General features: G+C 41.5%; 1 protein-coding gene across 2 annotated transcripts in view; it reads left to right on the forward strand.

The window, feature by feature from the left end:
* The window catches only part of col4a2 (collagen, type IV, alpha 2), a 69,028-nt gene extending 51,982 nt beyond the window's left edge, over nucleotides 1-17,046 (forward strand). Inside the window, exons 13-48 of one of the 2 annotated variants that reach the window (XM_082507262.1) lie at nucleotides 170-244; nucleotides 334-378; nucleotides 507-554; nucleotides 643-678; nucleotides 764-808; nucleotides 1,015-1,072; nucleotides 1,560-1,661; nucleotides 3,623-3,772; nucleotides 3,858-3,929; nucleotides 4,020-4,171; nucleotides 4,273-4,345; nucleotides 4,477-4,583; nucleotides 4,749-4,932; nucleotides 5,334-5,378; nucleotides 5,667-5,741; nucleotides 5,827-5,925; nucleotides 6,361-6,582; nucleotides 6,665-6,826; nucleotides 6,910-7,080; nucleotides 7,189-7,332; nucleotides 7,413-7,538; nucleotides 7,633-7,814; nucleotides 10,402-10,465; nucleotides 10,571-10,645; nucleotides 10,747-10,854; nucleotides 10,952-11,059; nucleotides 11,143-11,214; nucleotides 11,572-11,697; nucleotides 11,790-11,906; nucleotides 12,021-12,182; nucleotides 13,404-13,502; nucleotides 13,614-13,760; nucleotides 13,846-13,962; nucleotides 14,233-14,424; nucleotides 14,913-15,199; nucleotides 15,810-17,046. In XM_082507262.1, the coding sequence (XP_082363388.1) occupies nucleotides 170-244; nucleotides 334-378; nucleotides 507-554; nucleotides 643-678; nucleotides 764-808; nucleotides 1,015-1,072; nucleotides 1,560-1,661; nucleotides 3,623-3,772; nucleotides 3,858-3,929; nucleotides 4,020-4,171; nucleotides 4,273-4,345; nucleotides 4,477-4,583; nucleotides 4,749-4,932; nucleotides 5,334-5,378; nucleotides 5,667-5,741; nucleotides 5,827-5,925; nucleotides 6,361-6,582; nucleotides 6,665-6,826; nucleotides 6,910-7,080; nucleotides 7,189-7,332; nucleotides 7,413-7,538; nucleotides 7,633-7,814; nucleotides 10,402-10,465; nucleotides 10,571-10,645; nucleotides 10,747-10,854; nucleotides 10,952-11,059; nucleotides 11,143-11,214; nucleotides 11,572-11,697; nucleotides 11,790-11,906; nucleotides 12,021-12,182; nucleotides 13,404-13,502; nucleotides 13,614-13,760; nucleotides 13,846-13,962; nucleotides 14,233-14,424; nucleotides 14,913-15,199; nucleotides 15,810-16,064 (4,302 nt within the window). In that variant the 3' untranslated portion in view covers nucleotides 16,065-17,046. The remainder of the gene's footprint in view (nucleotides 1-169; nucleotides 245-333; nucleotides 379-506; nucleotides 555-642; nucleotides 679-763; nucleotides 809-1,014; nucleotides 1,073-1,559; nucleotides 1,662-3,622; nucleotides 3,773-3,857; nucleotides 3,930-4,019; nucleotides 4,172-4,272; nucleotides 4,346-4,476; nucleotides 4,584-4,748; nucleotides 4,933-5,333; nucleotides 5,379-5,666; nucleotides 5,742-5,826; nucleotides 5,926-6,360; nucleotides 6,583-6,664; nucleotides 6,827-6,909; nucleotides 7,081-7,188; nucleotides 7,333-7,412; nucleotides 7,539-7,632; nucleotides 7,815-10,401; nucleotides 10,466-10,570; nucleotides 10,646-10,746; nucleotides 10,855-10,951; nucleotides 11,060-11,142; nucleotides 11,215-11,571; nucleotides 11,698-11,789; nucleotides 11,907-12,020; nucleotides 12,183-13,403; nucleotides 13,503-13,613; nucleotides 13,761-13,845; nucleotides 13,963-14,232; nucleotides 14,425-14,912; nucleotides 15,200-15,809) is intronic. The other variant, XM_082507263.1, reaches the window with a different exon arrangement.
* The last annotated feature ends 59 nt before the right edge of the window (nucleotides 17,047-17,105 follow it).

The following is a 17,105-nucleotide window of genomic DNA, read 5'->3' on the forward strand; positions in this document are numbered from 1 at the left end:
ATGCCTGCAGGAGGTGAACAAAATTCATATCTTTAAGAAACAGGCTGGCTGTAAAGAAGCCATTCTTAAGAAAGGGGAAACGGCGAGAAAAGGATGAAGTATAATATATTTTTATATTTTTCATATATTTTGCTGCTAACAGTTCTGTGTATGTATGCTCTCACCACAGGGAGAAATTGGACCCCCAGGGCCTCCAGGAAACGATACACATGAGCAAGTTCTGTTCAATGCAACTGAATTTCAGGTCCTCATTTTTGCTCATAAACCTTTGAAGATAAAATAAGAGGGAGCGTCACAAGCACTAACATATATCATAAAAATACTTTGTTTTAGGGTCATCCTGGAGACAAAGGTGTAAAAGGAGAAAGAGGGGCGCTGGTATGTTACCACTAATGACTCATCATACACATTTAGATCACAAACACAGATATAACACATCCACGTAAGTGCGATGTTCATCATTATTATTATTTCTAATTAACTGGATTTATTTTGTGTGATTTCAGGCAGACAACAAAGGAGAGCGTGGAATAAAAGGAATGCCTGGACCACGGGTTAGCTCAGCATACTTCTAAACATGCTATCAAACCACTTTCCTTTGTCCTGCTGTTATGTCATCTGCTGCTTTGGTTTCTGTTCTAGGGTCCACCTGGTGCAAATGGAAGACCTGGACGAAAGGTAAAAAGAGATGTCACGTTATGGTTGTATTCTTAAAATAATATAAAACACAGTTTATTAATCTGACAATCACATCTCTCTGTAGGGTGATTACGGTGAAAGAGGACCAAGAGGCAGAGATGGTCCTAAGGTGAGCACCTGATGCTGTTTCATTTCTTTTCTAAATGACTGGTCAACAGAAGGTGTAGACAGTTATTTAGAATAAATGGCTTAGTTATGATATTGTGATTAAAAACAGCACAATGTGCACGTGACAGTCACACACAGACAGTCAAATATCTTATTAGTTGAAGTACCGAGGAGTACAGAAAGACTTAGGATGCATTTGTGTTTCAGGGTGTTATTGGTGACCCAGGAGAGGTGATTTCACAAGGGCCTTTTTGGGACTCAGCGGGTAAGTAACTAACACAAGAGAAACAGTCAAATAATGAGTCAGTGGAAACCAGAAAAATTATTTTGATTAAGATAAATCCGAAACTGTGCTGATAAGCCACTCAATGGAATGAGGCAAGTTTACTAAGGTCAAAGGTCAAGTGACTCTAAAGAAGGTTATTGTAGTCTACATGAGCTCAGATTTCAGTCAAGGCTCTTGTCCAGGAGGGATGTCAACACAACATTTGTTCATGGCATCTGGTTGAGGGTACATTAGAAATGTTAGTTATACTGACATGGAAACAAAGATGGTCCAACATTAATAAAGTGACACTGAAATCAGTATTATTAAGTAACGCAACAAAGACTAATTCTATACGAACAGTGTTACAGAGTTTGGTTTACCATTGTCTGAATGATTTCTTAGCAAACCATGCCTGGAAGCTGTTGATGTTACCTTTTGAGTAAATGCTAAAAAATGCTTCCTGTGTTTTCTTTGACTTTATAAGCCGGTCCTCCTGGTGAGAAAGGTTTACCTGGAGAGAGGGGTTCGATTGGAGACCAAGGTGTTCCTGGTCTGCCAGGACTTCCTGCCTCTGAAGAACAACAAGGTATGTAAACAGAAGCTTTCGAAGGACACGAAACCTTTGACTTAAACAACATCGCAGTTGTTATGAAAAGAGCAGCTGACTGCTGCACGTTCATACTGGTTATTTGTGGCTCAACCTGCTAACACGTGAACAGCCCTTTAAAGCCAAGTATATCATATTTGATATATGAGCTTTTGAGGCTTTTACATTATCAGTGTGATTTTTGTTTCTCCCTGAAAAATCGAAAGAAACAGCACAATAGATTTTAAGGACTAAATTGCAAAAAAAAAATGCCTGCATTTTCTGGCAATTATTTCATGGTTCAGGCCTTAAAAGGATCATGTGAACAGATCCCAAAAAACTATGTGGGGCAAAGATTCTGTTATTATGTTTTGACGGGAAAGTGTGGGAAACGTTAAAAACCCTGGCCGGTTGCCTGGAGTTTGATATAACTAACATCAATAAACACAAACTTAGGAAGCTGGTCTTATGGGCCTTTGTAATAATCTTCTGTGTACTCCCTTCTTCTATCCCAACAACTGTAAAAAATAAAACTATCATTTCAGCTGCTGTTCTCTCTAGTAAGCACCACCAGGTTTCTACCGATGTGGTAAAAGATCAGCATTTGCCTTTTTGAGTCACACGTTGTTTGTAAGACTCATAAGTAGTTTCCCTTTTCACGTCATATGGAGAAATAAAATGGCCAAAAACTCCACCTCTACCACCTTCACCTTCACCCAGTTACAGTAGTAGTATTAGTTTCCCAGGCCTTGTTGGAGTTGCGTTTTCACTGTGGAGGAACCATCTGTCAAAATCTGCCTAACTTGTGACTTTGTGGTGACTCACATTTTCCCCTTGGGCGTAGCCTAAGCAGAAAAAGATGGGAATGGGTTAACCTCCACTTGCCTTTTGATGACAGTGTTTCCTACTACATACTTCAGAAAACTGTCTGCCCTGCTGTGCTCACTTCTGAAAAGTAGCGTCAATCAAAATGAGTGATATCGTCTCAGTGCTTCGGATGAAGGACAAGAGATATAAATAGCCATGCAGTCCAGGTCTCTTTCACTGAGCCAAAATACAGAAGCAGTGTGTGATGAAGTACACCCAATGATAAGGTAACCAAAGTCATGCGGCCATGCTCTTTTTAAAGAGAAAAGCATTCTCCTGGCAACTCTCCCAAAGAAACCTGCAGTCTTTTTCTTATTCTACTGTCATGAACTTTAACGGCTAACATGCTAACTGAGGTCTGTGGAGGCTGAGTTCTTGGGTTTGTTTGATTCTTTGAACATTGTATTCTGACATTCGGGTTAATTTGCTGGCTCCTGCCTACTACTTACCTTTGTAATTCCTATGGAGGCAGTAAGGTTGTACTTAGTTCTTCACACAGCAGCTTTTGCTTTCTGTAATACATGCTATGTTGTTGTTCATCTTTGGTTGTATATAAATCAATAAATCAATCTGGAAAGCCCTGCTTTTTATCATGTCCTGATACTTAAAACTAAAACTTGGAAAATAGCTGTTGTTTTTTTTTGTTTTGTTTTTTTTTACATATGAAACTACTAGGTAACCCTATTTGATGTTATAGGTTGAGAATTCCTTGTTTGACTTTCCAAAGTTAATAGAAATTGGAATGATTTAAGCCAGGGGTGTCAGACTCGAGACCTCGAGGGCCGGTGTCCTGCAGATGTATCCTTAATGCAACACAGCTGATTTAAATGGCTAAACTACCTCCTCAGCGTGTCTTGAAGTTCTCCAGAGGCTGGTAATGAACTAATCATTTATTCAGGTTTGTTGACCCAGGGTGAGATCTAAAACCTGCAGGACGCCTCCCCTTGAGGTCTGGAGCCTGACACCCCTGATTTAAGCAACTTTAACACTATATTTGTACCACTGTGATAGGAGGCGTGTGCCGATGTCAAAACTCCTGGACTGTTGTTATAACCACAGAAATAACTTCTGAAAACGTTGTTTGTTTCCATCAGTCTTCGTTTTGTTCGGGCCAGAAGGTTTTGCTGGAGATAAAGGAGACAAGGGCCAACAAGGTGAACCAGGACGCCCTGCTCTCAGTGCAGGACCACAGGGAGTCAAGGGGCGCAGCGGGGAGATGGGCCCTCCTGGACCAAAAGGGACATGTGAGGGAATCAGGTTACTTTTATTGTTGTCTCTGTTTGTAAAATCTGTTACATCTTTATGTATTATAGTTTTATTTGCCTTTAGGGGGAGAGTACCACAAGGGAGCCCCAGGTGAGAGAGGAAGGCCTGGAAACGCAGGCTCCAAAGGACCAAAAGGTGAAGTAGTAGTTTTCTAAACTGTTAATATTCTAAATAAATAAAAAAGCAGTCATTTAATCAGAACAATTTCCTCCTGTGTACGTTTAGGTGATCATGGAGAATGTCAGTGCAACGTTGTAAATGCTATACCTGGTTTACTCGGCCGTCCCGGTGATCCTGGCGATCCGGGGATGACTGGAGAGTTTGGTCAGGAAGGTGATCCAGGAGATCCAGGTCTCCAAGGAGACGAAGGGTTCGCAGTAAGGCAAAATAAAAAAAAAAGACAAACTCTACTTGTACAGACAAAAAAAAAACCCAAACATCTCCTTATTCCCCTCCACTTTGTTCTCTTGTGCTATAGGGATTTCCTGGGCTCGATGGTTTGCCAGGCCCAAAAGGTCGTAAGGGGGACACAACTATCGCCAAAGAGAAAGGTGCCTCTTATCTTATTTTTGTCTTATTTCAGATCAACAGTAGAGTTACAAGTGAGCAAGAAAAGAAATACCATGTTTATTTGTGTTTGTGGTTGTTTGCATGCCTGGCAATGTCTTTGTATTCCCAACAGGACATCACGGTGACCCAGGACATTTAGGAAAAGATGGTGAGCCAGGAGCACCTGGGGCTCCAGGCAGAAGCGGTCAGGCTGGTTTGCCTGGCAACCGAGGTTCTCCAGTGAGTCCATCACTATTTCACATTGTCTTTACCTTTAAAAAAGTCTCCTACTCTGTGATTTGCATCTTATCCTAAACTATTTGTTGCTCATTTGTTCCCTTTACTTGCCTCGCTTGAGTACCAACAATCTTAAAATGCAGTGATTGTGATGGTCCATATAAATAGGGAGAAGGACCCAGGGGAGAACGTGGGGACAAAGGTTTCCCAGGTATTTCTGGTCGACCGGGCACAGTAGGGTTGAGCGGAGAACCAGGTCTAAATCTTGAGGGTGTCAAAGGTGTGCGTGGCTTACCTGGTGACGACGGTCTCACTGGCTATGATGGAAGTCCAGGAACACCAGGCAGTCCAGGTAATGAGCTGCCTCCTTACCTACTTCTATTCTGTCTTATTTGTGGTGTTGCATATATCTCCTCTAAGGCTTTGTCTCCTTACAGGCATTTTACTCATTTTCACTCTACTAAATATTACATTTTATTTTGTCTTTTTTAAAATATTCTCTTTTGTCACTTAATGCAAGGAAGTCAAGTGGGAATGACGATTAATGGCCGGTGTTTAAAAGAGGACGATGCATGTAGATTGTTTTCCATTTTATTGACTTTTCTTCCTTTGCCTCGTGCTATCTCTTTGTTGCAGGAGCTCCATCTCTCAAACCAGCTGCAGCCGAGCTTGTTTGAGATAATGCTTGTGCTTTTGAATAACTCTTATTTCGAATGCCTCTCTCTTTCATTCTCCCTCATTTGCAACTGAAAGGCGGCTGTAGTCTGACAGGAGGAGAAGGACAGGTGGATGTAACAGGTAGCTGGCATAACAACGTTTTCACCTTATTGCTTCGATTGTGACTACTCTGTTGTGCTTTGCTTCTAGGTTATTTGTTTGGGATGCATGATGAATTATGAAATGTTTAAAATATTTCAGTGTGTCCAGACACCAGCTAATGTAAGGATAAAGATAATGTCACTTTCTCAAAACCGTTCACGCTGGGCAGCAGTAAAAGTTCACCTTCACCAAAGTAGTTCTTTCCAAACACTTTGACGCACATTTAAAATCTTGTCCTGAATATCGTGTTTGTTATTTTCTTCTCAGGCCCTTGCGATACATTTGTAGGACCTCCTGGATCACCTGGACTTCCAGGGCCTACTGGATTATCAGGAGTTAAAGGTAAAATATCAAGACCCTGATGCTATGCTTTGTTCCTTGCAGGGGAACTATGTTTTGATACCTTCTTTTACCCTCAATCCAACAGGTCTTCCTGGCCAAAAAGGACCACAGGGTTTCTATGGAGTAAGGGGAACGAAAGGAGAATTAGGAGATCAAGGCATTGGTGGCCCCCCTGGACCACCAGGTGAAGACTGATAAGAAAATCCCAAGGGCCAGTTTTAGTAACAGTATACACTTGCACAAAACCTTCTTTTGGTGTTAAAAGGCTACTGTTGGTACTTCCTTAAGAGGCATAGTGTCAGTCTTTTAGTTTCTTTGAACCTTTTCTCTTATCAGGTTTTTGACCCACTAATTTGAGCTGCTTTTTGTTCATTGTGTTGGTTGCTGTTGATGAACTTGCTATGACTTTATTAATTTGTGCATTTTTAGGAGATCATCTGCAGACCTTTGCACTCCCATCAGCCCTTTTTTTTGAGATTGTACTGTAGCATCATGCTAATTTTCCCCGTTTAGTAAATCTGGCCCCAACTGTGCAATAGTCCTGTAGATAGAACTGTTCTAATTGTTGGTTGAAATATTATCTTTAGTCTATATTTTCTTTTGTTGGTTCTTTAAACAGGTTTTACAGGCCCTCGTGGAGACTTGGGAATCCCAGGCAGTAAAGGCTCCGTAGGAGTGGCCGGCTCATCCGGTATGTCTGGTCGGCATGGAACACAGGGTGAAAAGGGTGTTCATGGAGAAATCTTGGATGCAATGCCTGGATCACCTGGAGACCCAGGACTGCCTGGACTTCGAGGGTTTAAAGGCCTATCGGGAGAACAAGGAGAACCAGGTTATCCAGGTAAGCAGTTTCTCTTTTTCATTTTTTCAAATCCCTAATTTGATAGGTATGATTCATGGTTTATATCCATCTACTTCTCCAGGAATGGGTGGCATGCCTGGTATGACTGGCTTAAAGGGTAAGTTTGGCCCTCCAGGGCTGCTGGGGGAGGAAGGAAAGCCTGGACCAGATGGCAATTTTGGCTATCCTGGTGATCCTGGGAGGACAGGTCCCCGAGGGCTACATGGTGCAGTTGGACACCCAGGTTAGAAGAATATACACACAGGTGTACATTTCCACAAATCTTCACATTTATGTCTGACATCCCTCTTATGTCTTGTTGTCTAGGTTTAACTGGAGAGAGGGGAAATGAAGGAGACCCAGGTCCTCCAGGACCTATTGGTTTAAAAGGTATCCCAGGGGAATTTGGAAATGATGGCGTCATCGGAGAGAGTGGTCCACCTGGTGATTCAGGATTTCCCGGTTTAAATGGACGCCCTGGCGTTCCAGGAATGAAGGGTTTGTTTCTTAATTAATCAAATGCTTAAGACCATAAAGAAATACAAAATAAATTATGTGAACATGCCCACCATTTGTCAAAATGTTCTGTGGTTCCTCCATTTTAAGGATACAAAGGGTCACATGGCATGTCAGGTTTTGAGGGTCGTAGTGGTGATCTCGGATTGAAGGGCCACAGTGGACTGAAAGGAGAGTCGGGACTGCAAGGTGAAGTAGGCCTAAAAGGAATAAAAGGCCAAGGTGGAGAAAAAGGTGAGACTGGCACCTGTAGATTCCTTGAGCTGTTTTGAAACTGGACAAAAACTCAACAACTGACCACAACTGTCTGCTAGGTGATCGTGGTCTGACAGGTCCTCCTGGGGAGAAACCAAAAGTTCCTCCACAGATGCTTGTTGAAATGAAAGGACTCAAGGGAGAGGGTGGACCTGTAGGAAATCAAGGTTTCATTGGGGCAAGAGGTGTGAAGCTCAAATCAAAATTCATTTCCTCCTTTTGTCTCAGTTCCTCTGCTCTCTCACCCCTAACTTTGGCACATCTTACTCTTTTCCAAAGGCTCTAAGGGTTTTCCCGGTGTGCCGGGGGAGGAGGGAACCCATGGTTTCCCCGGGGACCCCAGCAATGAGAAAGGATATCAAGGAGATCCAGGTCCACAGGGGCTACCAGGAATCAAAGGAATGCCAGGGATAACTGGAAACCGAGGAATTACTGGTTTCGGGGGAATGCATGGTGTAAAGGTGAAACTATCAATAAAATGAATGTAATTCAGTTATCAAGGGGCAACATCCAGGTCTGAGTGAAGAAGTCAGCACCAAGATGTGGAAGTCTTCCAATACTCACTTGAGGAAGGCTCTAAAGCAAGTCAGCTGAAGTAACTGACTTATTGGAATGTCCAACTTTATCTCTATGAGACATCTATCCCGTGCACCTTACACTTTGCTAGTGCTGTACATGAACATTCTATAAGTATGCCTTTGTTAAACTCGCTTATATTTCCTGCGCTCATCTAAGTTGTGAAAAAAAGTTTGAAACTGCAGACTTAATACTAGCATCCCTGGCTCTAAAAAAATTATCCCCTTGCACTAGTGTACAGGTGATGTAAAAGGCCCGTTCAGCTCATCATGCACTGTTTTCACCACGGCTAGTGCTAGCAGCATTTGCTAGCAGACAATGCACCTACCATCAGTAGTGCTGAAGCCAGTCCCTACAGGGAGTGCAGAATTATTAGGCAAATGAGTATTTTGTCCACATCATCCTCTTCATGCATGTTGTCTTACTCCAAGCTGTATAGGCTCGAAAGCCTACTACCAATGAAGCATATTAGGTGATGTGCATCTCTGTAATGAGAAGGGGTGTGGTCTAATGACATCAACACCCTATATCAGGTGTGCATAATTATTAGGCAACGTCCTTTCCTTTGGCAAAATGGGTCAAAAGAAGGACTTGACAGGCTCAGAAAAGTCACAAATAGTGAGATATCTTGCAGAGGGATGCAGCAGTCTCAAAATTGCAAAGCTTCTGAAGCGTGATCATCGAACAATCAAGCGTTTCATTCAAAATAGTCAACAGGGTCGCAAGAAGCGTGTGGAAAAACCAAGGCGCAAAATAACTCCCCATGAACTGAGAAAAGTCAAGCGTGCAGCTGCCAAGATGCCACTTGCCACCAGTTTGGCCATATTTCAGAGCTGCAACATCACTGGAGTGCCCAAAAGCACAAGGTGTGCAATACTCAGAGACATGGCCAAGGTAAGAAAGGCTGAAAGACGACCACCACTGAACAAGACACACAAGCTGAAACGTCAAGACTGGGCCAAGAAATATCTCAAGACTGGTTTTTCTAAGGTTTTATGGACTGATGAAATGAGAGTGAGTCTTGATGGGCCAGATGGATGGGCCCGTGGCTGGATTGGTAAAGGGCAGAGAGCTCCAGTCCGACTCAGACGCCAGCAAGGTGGAGGTGGAGTACTGGTTTGGGCTGGTATCATCAAAGATGAGCTTGTGGGGCCTTTTCGGGTTGAGGATGGAGTCAAGCTCAACTCCCAGTCCTACTGCCAGTTTCTGGAAGACACCTTCTTCAAGCAGTGGTACAGGAAGAAGTTTGCATCCTTCAAGAAAAACATGATTTTCATGCAGGACAATGCTCCATCACACGCGTCCAAGTACTCCACAGCGTGGCTGGCAAGAAAGGGTATAAAAGAAGAAAAACTAATGACATGGCCTCCTTGTTCACCTGATCTGAACCCCATTGAGAACCTGTGGTCCATCATCAAATGTGAGATTTACAAGGAGGGAAAACAGTACACCTCTCTGAACAGTGTCTGGGAGGCTGTGGTTGCTGCTGCACGCAATGTTGATGGTGAACAGATCAAAACACTGACAGAATCCATGGATGGCAGGCTTTTGAGTGTCCTTGCAAAGAAAGGTGGCTATATTGGTCGCTGATTTGTTTTTGTTTTGTTTTGAATGTCAGAAATGTATATTTGTGAATGTGGAGATGTTATATTGGTTTCACTGGTAAAAATCAATAATTGAAATGGGTATATATTTGTTTTTTGTTAAGTTGCCTAATAATTATGCACAGTAATAGTCACCTGCACACACAGATATCCCCCTAAAATAGCTAAAACTAAAAACAAACTAAAAACTACTTCCAAAAACATTCAGCTTTGATATTAATGGGTTTTTTGGGTTCATTGAGAACATGGTTGTTGTTCAATAATAACATTATTCCTCAAAAATACAACTTGCCTAATAATTCTGCACTCCCTGTATATAAAGATTTTACTTCACAGTAACACGATCAAGCTCTATGTCTGTGTTTTAGCTCTATGTAGCCACAGAACACCCCCCACTCCCACCACATCAGTGCTAAACAGCAGACAGGTGCAGCTAGATTCTAGTAGGTGGATATAGTGGAGCAGTAAGCAGCTAAAAGCTAAAGTTCCCTAAACTTCCTATAGAAGTAGTACTTTTTCAAAGAAAAATATTGTTTAAAAGTTTTATATAATTGAGTGTGATTTAGAGACAGTGAGGCTCAAGGATACTATTGGAGTGCAATATAAAAAAACAGGTGTAAAGTGATTCAGGATAAACTGATCCAGGATAAAGTCTAGTTATGTATCTTGACCCTCTGATCTTTACAATTTCTTTCTCTATCTTCCCTTCCTGAATGGTTTGAGAACTTCTTTAAATCCTAAATTTATATTTTCAGCTTCGTCTGTAAAAATTCATTTTTTTACCTGCATGTTCAGCGCGTTTCTTTTCTCGCAGACATCATTCCTGTGTGCGCATGTGTTTTTAATTGTCCACATATAACTTTTTTAGGGAACTAAAGGGAGTCCTGGTGCCTATGGCTCATCGGGTGAAACAGGAAGGAAGGGAGACAGAGGTACAACCAGGAACTTTAATTTCAGACATTCTGAGATTTAAACACTGATTATAATGATCATGAGGGAAATTTGTATGTGGTGTTAAATTGTAATAAATTTCACAGGTGAGAAAGGCCCTCGTATAGACCTTCCTGGAGTTCCTGGATTGAGAGGAGAGGATGGATTTATAGGAGAGCCAGGTACAAACTGTAGCTCATCAAATTTCTTCTTTTCTTGTTTTGATTAGCAATTGTTAACTAGTGATGGTCTGAAATTAAATGATTTAATATCCCTCTTAAAGGCCAGACAGGACTAACTGGAACGACTGGGGACAGAGGTATACCTGGCTTTGAAGGTATTAAAGGCATGAAGGGAGAGGCAGGCATTCTGGGATTACCAGGATTTCCAGGTAGAACACACACTCACACTGACCACTTAATTGTACAGTTTTGAATGCTAGATATTATATATGCATGACACTGCATTTACATGTATATATTTCATAGGATCGGATGGGCAGAAGGGAACGTCTGGTAATCAAGGTCAAAAGGGCCTTCCAGGCTCTCCTGGGCAAGAGGGCCAACCAGGCATTCCTGGCTTCCGGGGTGTCAAAGGTCAGATAACTGTCCTGTTCTTTCTCTTCAAACTACATGCCTGTTTTCTCCAATATTATTCTGTACTATGAAAATGTGTACAGGTCTTCCTGGCCCAAAAGGTCTTGATGGATTAGATGGATTGAAAGGGCAGAAGGGTTTCACTGGAACACCAGGTACTATTTTCCAAGAATTCATGGACATTTTTTCCATGTGTGCAATCCTAAAACATATAGAGTATAATACCTCTACTGGAATATACCACTAATATTTCAAAATAAAGGTCAACCACTACTTCAGATACACAAAGGATAGTGGATAAAGAACATCCAAAATAGCAAAAAATAGCATCACAAGCTGGGGGTTAGACTCTAAACATAATATCAAAATGTGTCTTTGTCTTTCATTGGTTGTGTATTCATAGACATTAAAGCAACAATTAAATCCAGCCTAAACAGAATGAAAGATATGTCTTGCTTTTTCTGTGTTGCAAAAACTTTAGTAACCCCACATTTCCTGGCTTTTTCCATCAGGTCCAAACATCACTGGACCTGCTGGGGAGACGGGAATTAAAGGACAGAAGGGAGACAGCGGTGACCCTAATAACCAGCCAGGTTCTCCAGGTGCACTGGGTTCGAAAGGCTTCCAGGGACCTCATGGTTAGTCTCTACCGCCATGCATTAATAAGACCCATTTGTAATACAATTCAACTTTCTTAAAGCTGACACAATCCCATGTTTCATCCATTCAGGTGATCAAGGACAACCTGGCCCACCAGGATTCCGTGGCCCCCCAGGATTAAATGGGAACTCAGACAGAAGGGGACCCCTTGGGGACTCTGGCTTTGCTGGACCTAAAGGATACCAAGGTAAAAAAGATTCAGTTTTGTGAAAGGAAACCATTGTTATTTCACACCAGTACACTGGGATGCTTTGTCTTCAATTTATCTGTATTTATTAACCCGTATTGACGTATTTTCCAGGTTTCACTGGAAACAGAGGTCTTTCTGGTGTGGACGCTCCCCCAGGAGAGCAGGGTGTAACAGGAATAAATGGCTTTCCTGGATTCCCAGGAAGGAAAGGAATTAAAGGAGATCAAGGTCCAGTTGGATACATAGGGTCAAATGGTATTTCTGGGAAGAAAGGTACGGATTAAATTAAAACATTTAACTGTGTTTAAATTAGTACTGCATGAGTGTACATGGTCAAATAATCAGCTAATGGAATTGCAACAGTATTATTTAATTTCTAGAGTTTGTCACAACAGTACAGTTTTGTCTGTGCAACTATATCAGTCTCACACATTGCTGTGGATGACTTTTGGCCCCTTCTTCTTTACGTTGCTTCAGTTCATTCAGGTTTGCAGGTATTCATTAATGCAAAGCTCTCCATTTGTGTTGCCAACTTATCACCTTGATTCTTTTCTTTCTTTTTTTTAGTTATTCTGCTGTAGCTTTACTGGTTTGCTTGGGATATTGTCCTATTGCATGTCCCACTTTCAACCAAGTTTTAGCTGGTAGGCGGATGGCATCACATTGGACTCTAGAATACTTTGGTACACAGAGGAGTTCAGTGACTGAAAAGTAACAGGGCGTCATGGCTGCAAAACAAGCCAAAATCCTCACCCCTCCACCACTGTGATTAACAGTGGGTATGAGGTGTTTGTTGATATGCTGGGTTAGGTTATCACCAAATGTGGTGCCGTGCATTATGGCCAAACACTTCCACTTTGGGTTTAGCTGTCCAAAGGACATTGTTCCGGAAGTCTTGTGTGCATTCAGAGGTAAATTTGCAAACCTAAGTCATATGGTGATGTTCTTAGAGAAAATAATTTTTCTCTGGCAACCAAACAAGTCATACTAGTGCAGTCTTTTTCTAATTATTCTGCCATTAACTTTAACATTTAGCTTGCTAAATGAGGTCTGAGATGTAGTCTTGTTTTTTTGGAGTTTCTCTAAGCATTGCACAGTCTGAAACAGGATAAAGTTGCAGGGATGCCCACTCCTGGGAAGATTGTGTTAACTCAAACTCCATTCCAGCAAACTGCCTAAATGTCTGCTTTTTAGAGGTGGTCACACTCCCCGGTGATCAGTTAATCAAGTGCATTTGCTACTTACCCTCCTAATTCCTATGGAAGCAGTAATGGTGCTCACAGCACTCCTGTGAAAAGTTTCTTTTTCACATGACTATCAGTTTTTTGGGACGGTAGACTTCTTACTAGTAATTTAGGTCAAAGAAATACTGTTGAATTACCTAAAAATCACACAAAGAAGCTTAAGTTACAAAAAGATTGTGCCAAAGATGCCCCATACGGTCCTGCTAAGGCATATTATGATGATTAATTTCATCTGCTTTTTTTGTTACAGGAATGAAAGGAGAGCAAGGATTCATGGGATTACCTGGCAAGACTGGTGTAAAGGGACAAAGAGGGCCAGTCGGTCCAAAAGGAAGCACTGGACTTCCAGGTTAATTATAGAGTCATAATATACTGACTGACCTCTAGGTATCATACCCTGTGTGGGTACATGTATGCTCGTTTTCTTTTTGTCTTCACTGTTATATGATCTGTTTTCCAGGTCTTCCTGGGCCTCCAGGAAACCAGGGTCCTCCTCCAGTTTCCATCAGAATTCCAGGAGAGAGGGGACTTCCTGGACCACAGGGTATCCGAGGTCCCAAGGGGTATATAGGGGACCCAGGTGCACAAGGTCTTCCTGGAGATCAAGGTTAGTTATTGTAAAACTTTTGCTGTTGACCATTCCTAAAAATTGTCGGGCCCAATTAATACATATAGATATTGTTTCTGTACAGGGTTCGTGGGACCCATTGGACAAAAAGGAATGCCAGGGATCAGTGGTAGACCGGGAATCCCTGGATTGCGTGGCGAAGGTGGACAAATTGGCCACCCTGGTCTACAGGGCATGGAAGGTGCGTCTGATACTCTGATATTTTGGAATTAGCTTAATAAAACCTGGATTAAAAGATTTAAAGTAGGTGTGAACTATAACATTGTGTGAGTGTTGATTTAGTGAAAAAATGTCAAATGTCTGATTGGATTATCGTAATATCATAGAGTAGATAGTTAACAGGTCTTGAGGCCATATATGAAATACTGAATGATTCAGGTATACTGAGTATGTGAATGCATCACCTCAGTAGGTTATAAGACCACCGAATGAACTCCTCATTCCTCATTAGGTCACCACGGTAACCCGGGAATTTCCGGTTTACCTGGCATGCCTGGCCGCAGTGTCAGTGTGGGTTACTTGCTGGTGAAACACAGTCAGTCCGATCAGATACCCATGTGTCCCGTGGGTATGGCTAAACTGTGGGATGGCTACAGCTTGCTGTACCTCGAGGGCCAGGAAAAGGCCCACAACCAGGACCTTGGTAAGTCATCCTAAGTGTGAAAATTACTCTACATGTGTTAATGTGTGTTAAAGTTTTACTTGCTTCTTCGTGCTGAATGTTGTTCTTTACAACTGCGGCTGCATGTTTGTGGTCACTGTCACGCAGAAGCAATGTTTCACTATTTGTAACTTCCTGATGGTGTTGCATGATAGAAATGAACCTCTTGATTATTTTAAGGCTGCTTTTAAAATGTTGACCAACAGATTCTGTCAGATTACTTTAAATAGTTTTATTTAGCAGATTTAAAGTGTACCACACAGACAGAACCTTTCAAAGAAGAAAAAAATACCATCTTCTTATTATACATGACAAGTTCGTAAATTTATATATTTATATAATATGTAATAGCTTGATTTTTTTTTTCACTTGTGTGATATTTAGTGATTTAATTTCTTTACATTTTTCTTCAAAGGAGCCAGAAATTCCTGTAATTTTTATAAAGTGTTTGTATTTTCTGTTTTTTCGAGGTTTGGCAGGCTCCTGCCTCTCAAAGTTCAGCACCATGCCCTTCCTCTACTGCAATCCAGGAGACATTTGTTACTACGCCAGCAGAAATGACAAATCCTACTGGCTGTCAACAACTGCCCCGCTTCCTATGATGCCTGTCGAGCAGGGCGGCATAAAACCATACATCAGCCGCTGCTCAGTGTGTGAAGCTCCATCAGTTGCAATAGCAGTGCACAGTCAGGACATCACCATCCCACAGTGTCCTGCAGGCTGGCGCAGCTTGTGGATTGGCTACTCCTTCCTCATGGTGAGTTTCAGGTTCAGGTTCCAGAAGTCTGATTTACAGTGTGTGTGTCTGGGATAATGTGCAGACAGAGAAGTAGCATAGTTGTAGAGTAGCATGTGGCTTTCTGAACCATAAATCCAATTCCTAAACCATCTTGCAACCAACATGCATTTTTTTCTAATAGCCAGCATAAAGAAGTCAAATTGTGCAGAAAAGTGTGAACTTTGACCTTAGTAAATATTTCTGTTACATTCATGGTCTGAATTTCTAGTTTTAAGTCTTATTAAAAGCAGCAGGATGTTTATTTTCTGAATTATGGCCCCATTCTTCACATATGACAAGAAATCAGAGTTTCCAATATATGTTTAAATTCTATAATTAAAAGTCAGAATATGTAGGAAATATTTTTAACAGAACAGATTGATGTATATCTTGTCCTACTTCTACAGAAATACACATAATTATTTTCCCAGTAACTGGTGTTAGTATCAGCCCTGGCCCCAAAACAATTGTATTGGTTGACTTTATTTTAATATTATTGGATTTGCTGACAGAGAAAACACATTTTCAATTGTTCAACTCGACTTCTCATCTGCCTGATTAAAATTTCCTTTCACCTTTGTCCTTGCAGCACACCGCAGCGGGAAACGAAGGCGGAGGTCAGTCCTTGTCGTCGCCCGGTTCGTGCCTGGAGGACTTCCGCACAACACCATTCATCGAGTGCAACGGGGCCAAAGGCACTTGCCACTACTTTGCTAACAAGCAGAGCTTCTGGCTAACCTCCATAGATCAGCAGTTCCACTCTGAGCCGTCATCAGAGACGCTAAAAGCAGGCCAGCTCCTGTCACGCATCAGCCGTTGCCAGGTCTGCATGAAGAACTTGTGAAAGACTCAACAGCAGACTTCACATTGACAGCGGTCTAATACTAAAACCGATCAGATAACAGGGGATCCAGAAAATGTAGATCACTGTCAATGGGGAAACTTGTTTCCCTGAGCTGCAGAGCTCAGATATGCAATGACTGATGATTGAGATGCCTCGAGCTTTGAGTTACACTGTAGATAAATAAGAAGAGGCGGTGAGAACGGCAGTATTGTGGAGAAACATCATCTTTGTGTTAAATGTAGTTTGGTGCTTCATTTTTTAACTTATTACCTCAGTTACTATGACACATTGTTAACTATCAGAGACCATACACTACAGCTGAACCAAAGATGCACATATGTATGCAATGCTTAGTTTAACTACATGCTCTTATTGTTTAGGATTTAAAGCCCGACATAAAGACACTAACACTGCTTTTCAGCCACATGAAGGTGAGAAGGGTTTCATTGGAGCTCATGAACACGTGTTTGTAGATACTTTTGAAAGGGTTATCCTGCTTCTTTTCAGTTACTCTTACAAAGCCGAGTTTTATAAAATTACCATGCACTGTTAGCTTGCTTTTGTCAACTTCTGCAGAGCCACGTAACTTTTCCTGACGCGTTCGTACAATGCACTGATACCGTTTTTACTATCTGAATGAACTTGACCCCATCCCTGCAAGTTTTTTAAATGTATATCCAATCTAGTACTACTTACATCATTTTCCTTTACACTTTTAGCCTCTGGATTACGCCATCAGGACAGAATGTAAACACAGAGGTCTGACCATAGCCGATCCTTGCTCCTGTCACTGACCCTTTGTTAGATAGGAGCGTTTCACAGAATTTAGAAAAGATTCTATTTCATCTACATGCACTTCTTAAGAAATAATTATTAGACCAGAAAAATACTGACAACATCTGATATAATTGTAATATAATTATAGTGTTTTTATAACATGATTATTTCATCGGATCGGAAAGATTAAATGTTGTTTGTTACACTTGTGTGTCATTGTCCTTCTGAATCTCACAAAGCAGACTGCAAAGTGCAAAATAAAAA

Source organism: Aulonocara stuartgranti (genome assembly GCF_965226115.1).
Source record: "Aulonocara stuartgranti genome assembly, chromosome: 16".
NCBI lineage: Eukaryota > Metazoa > Chordata > Actinopteri > Cichliformes > Cichlidae > Aulonocara > Aulonocara stuartgranti.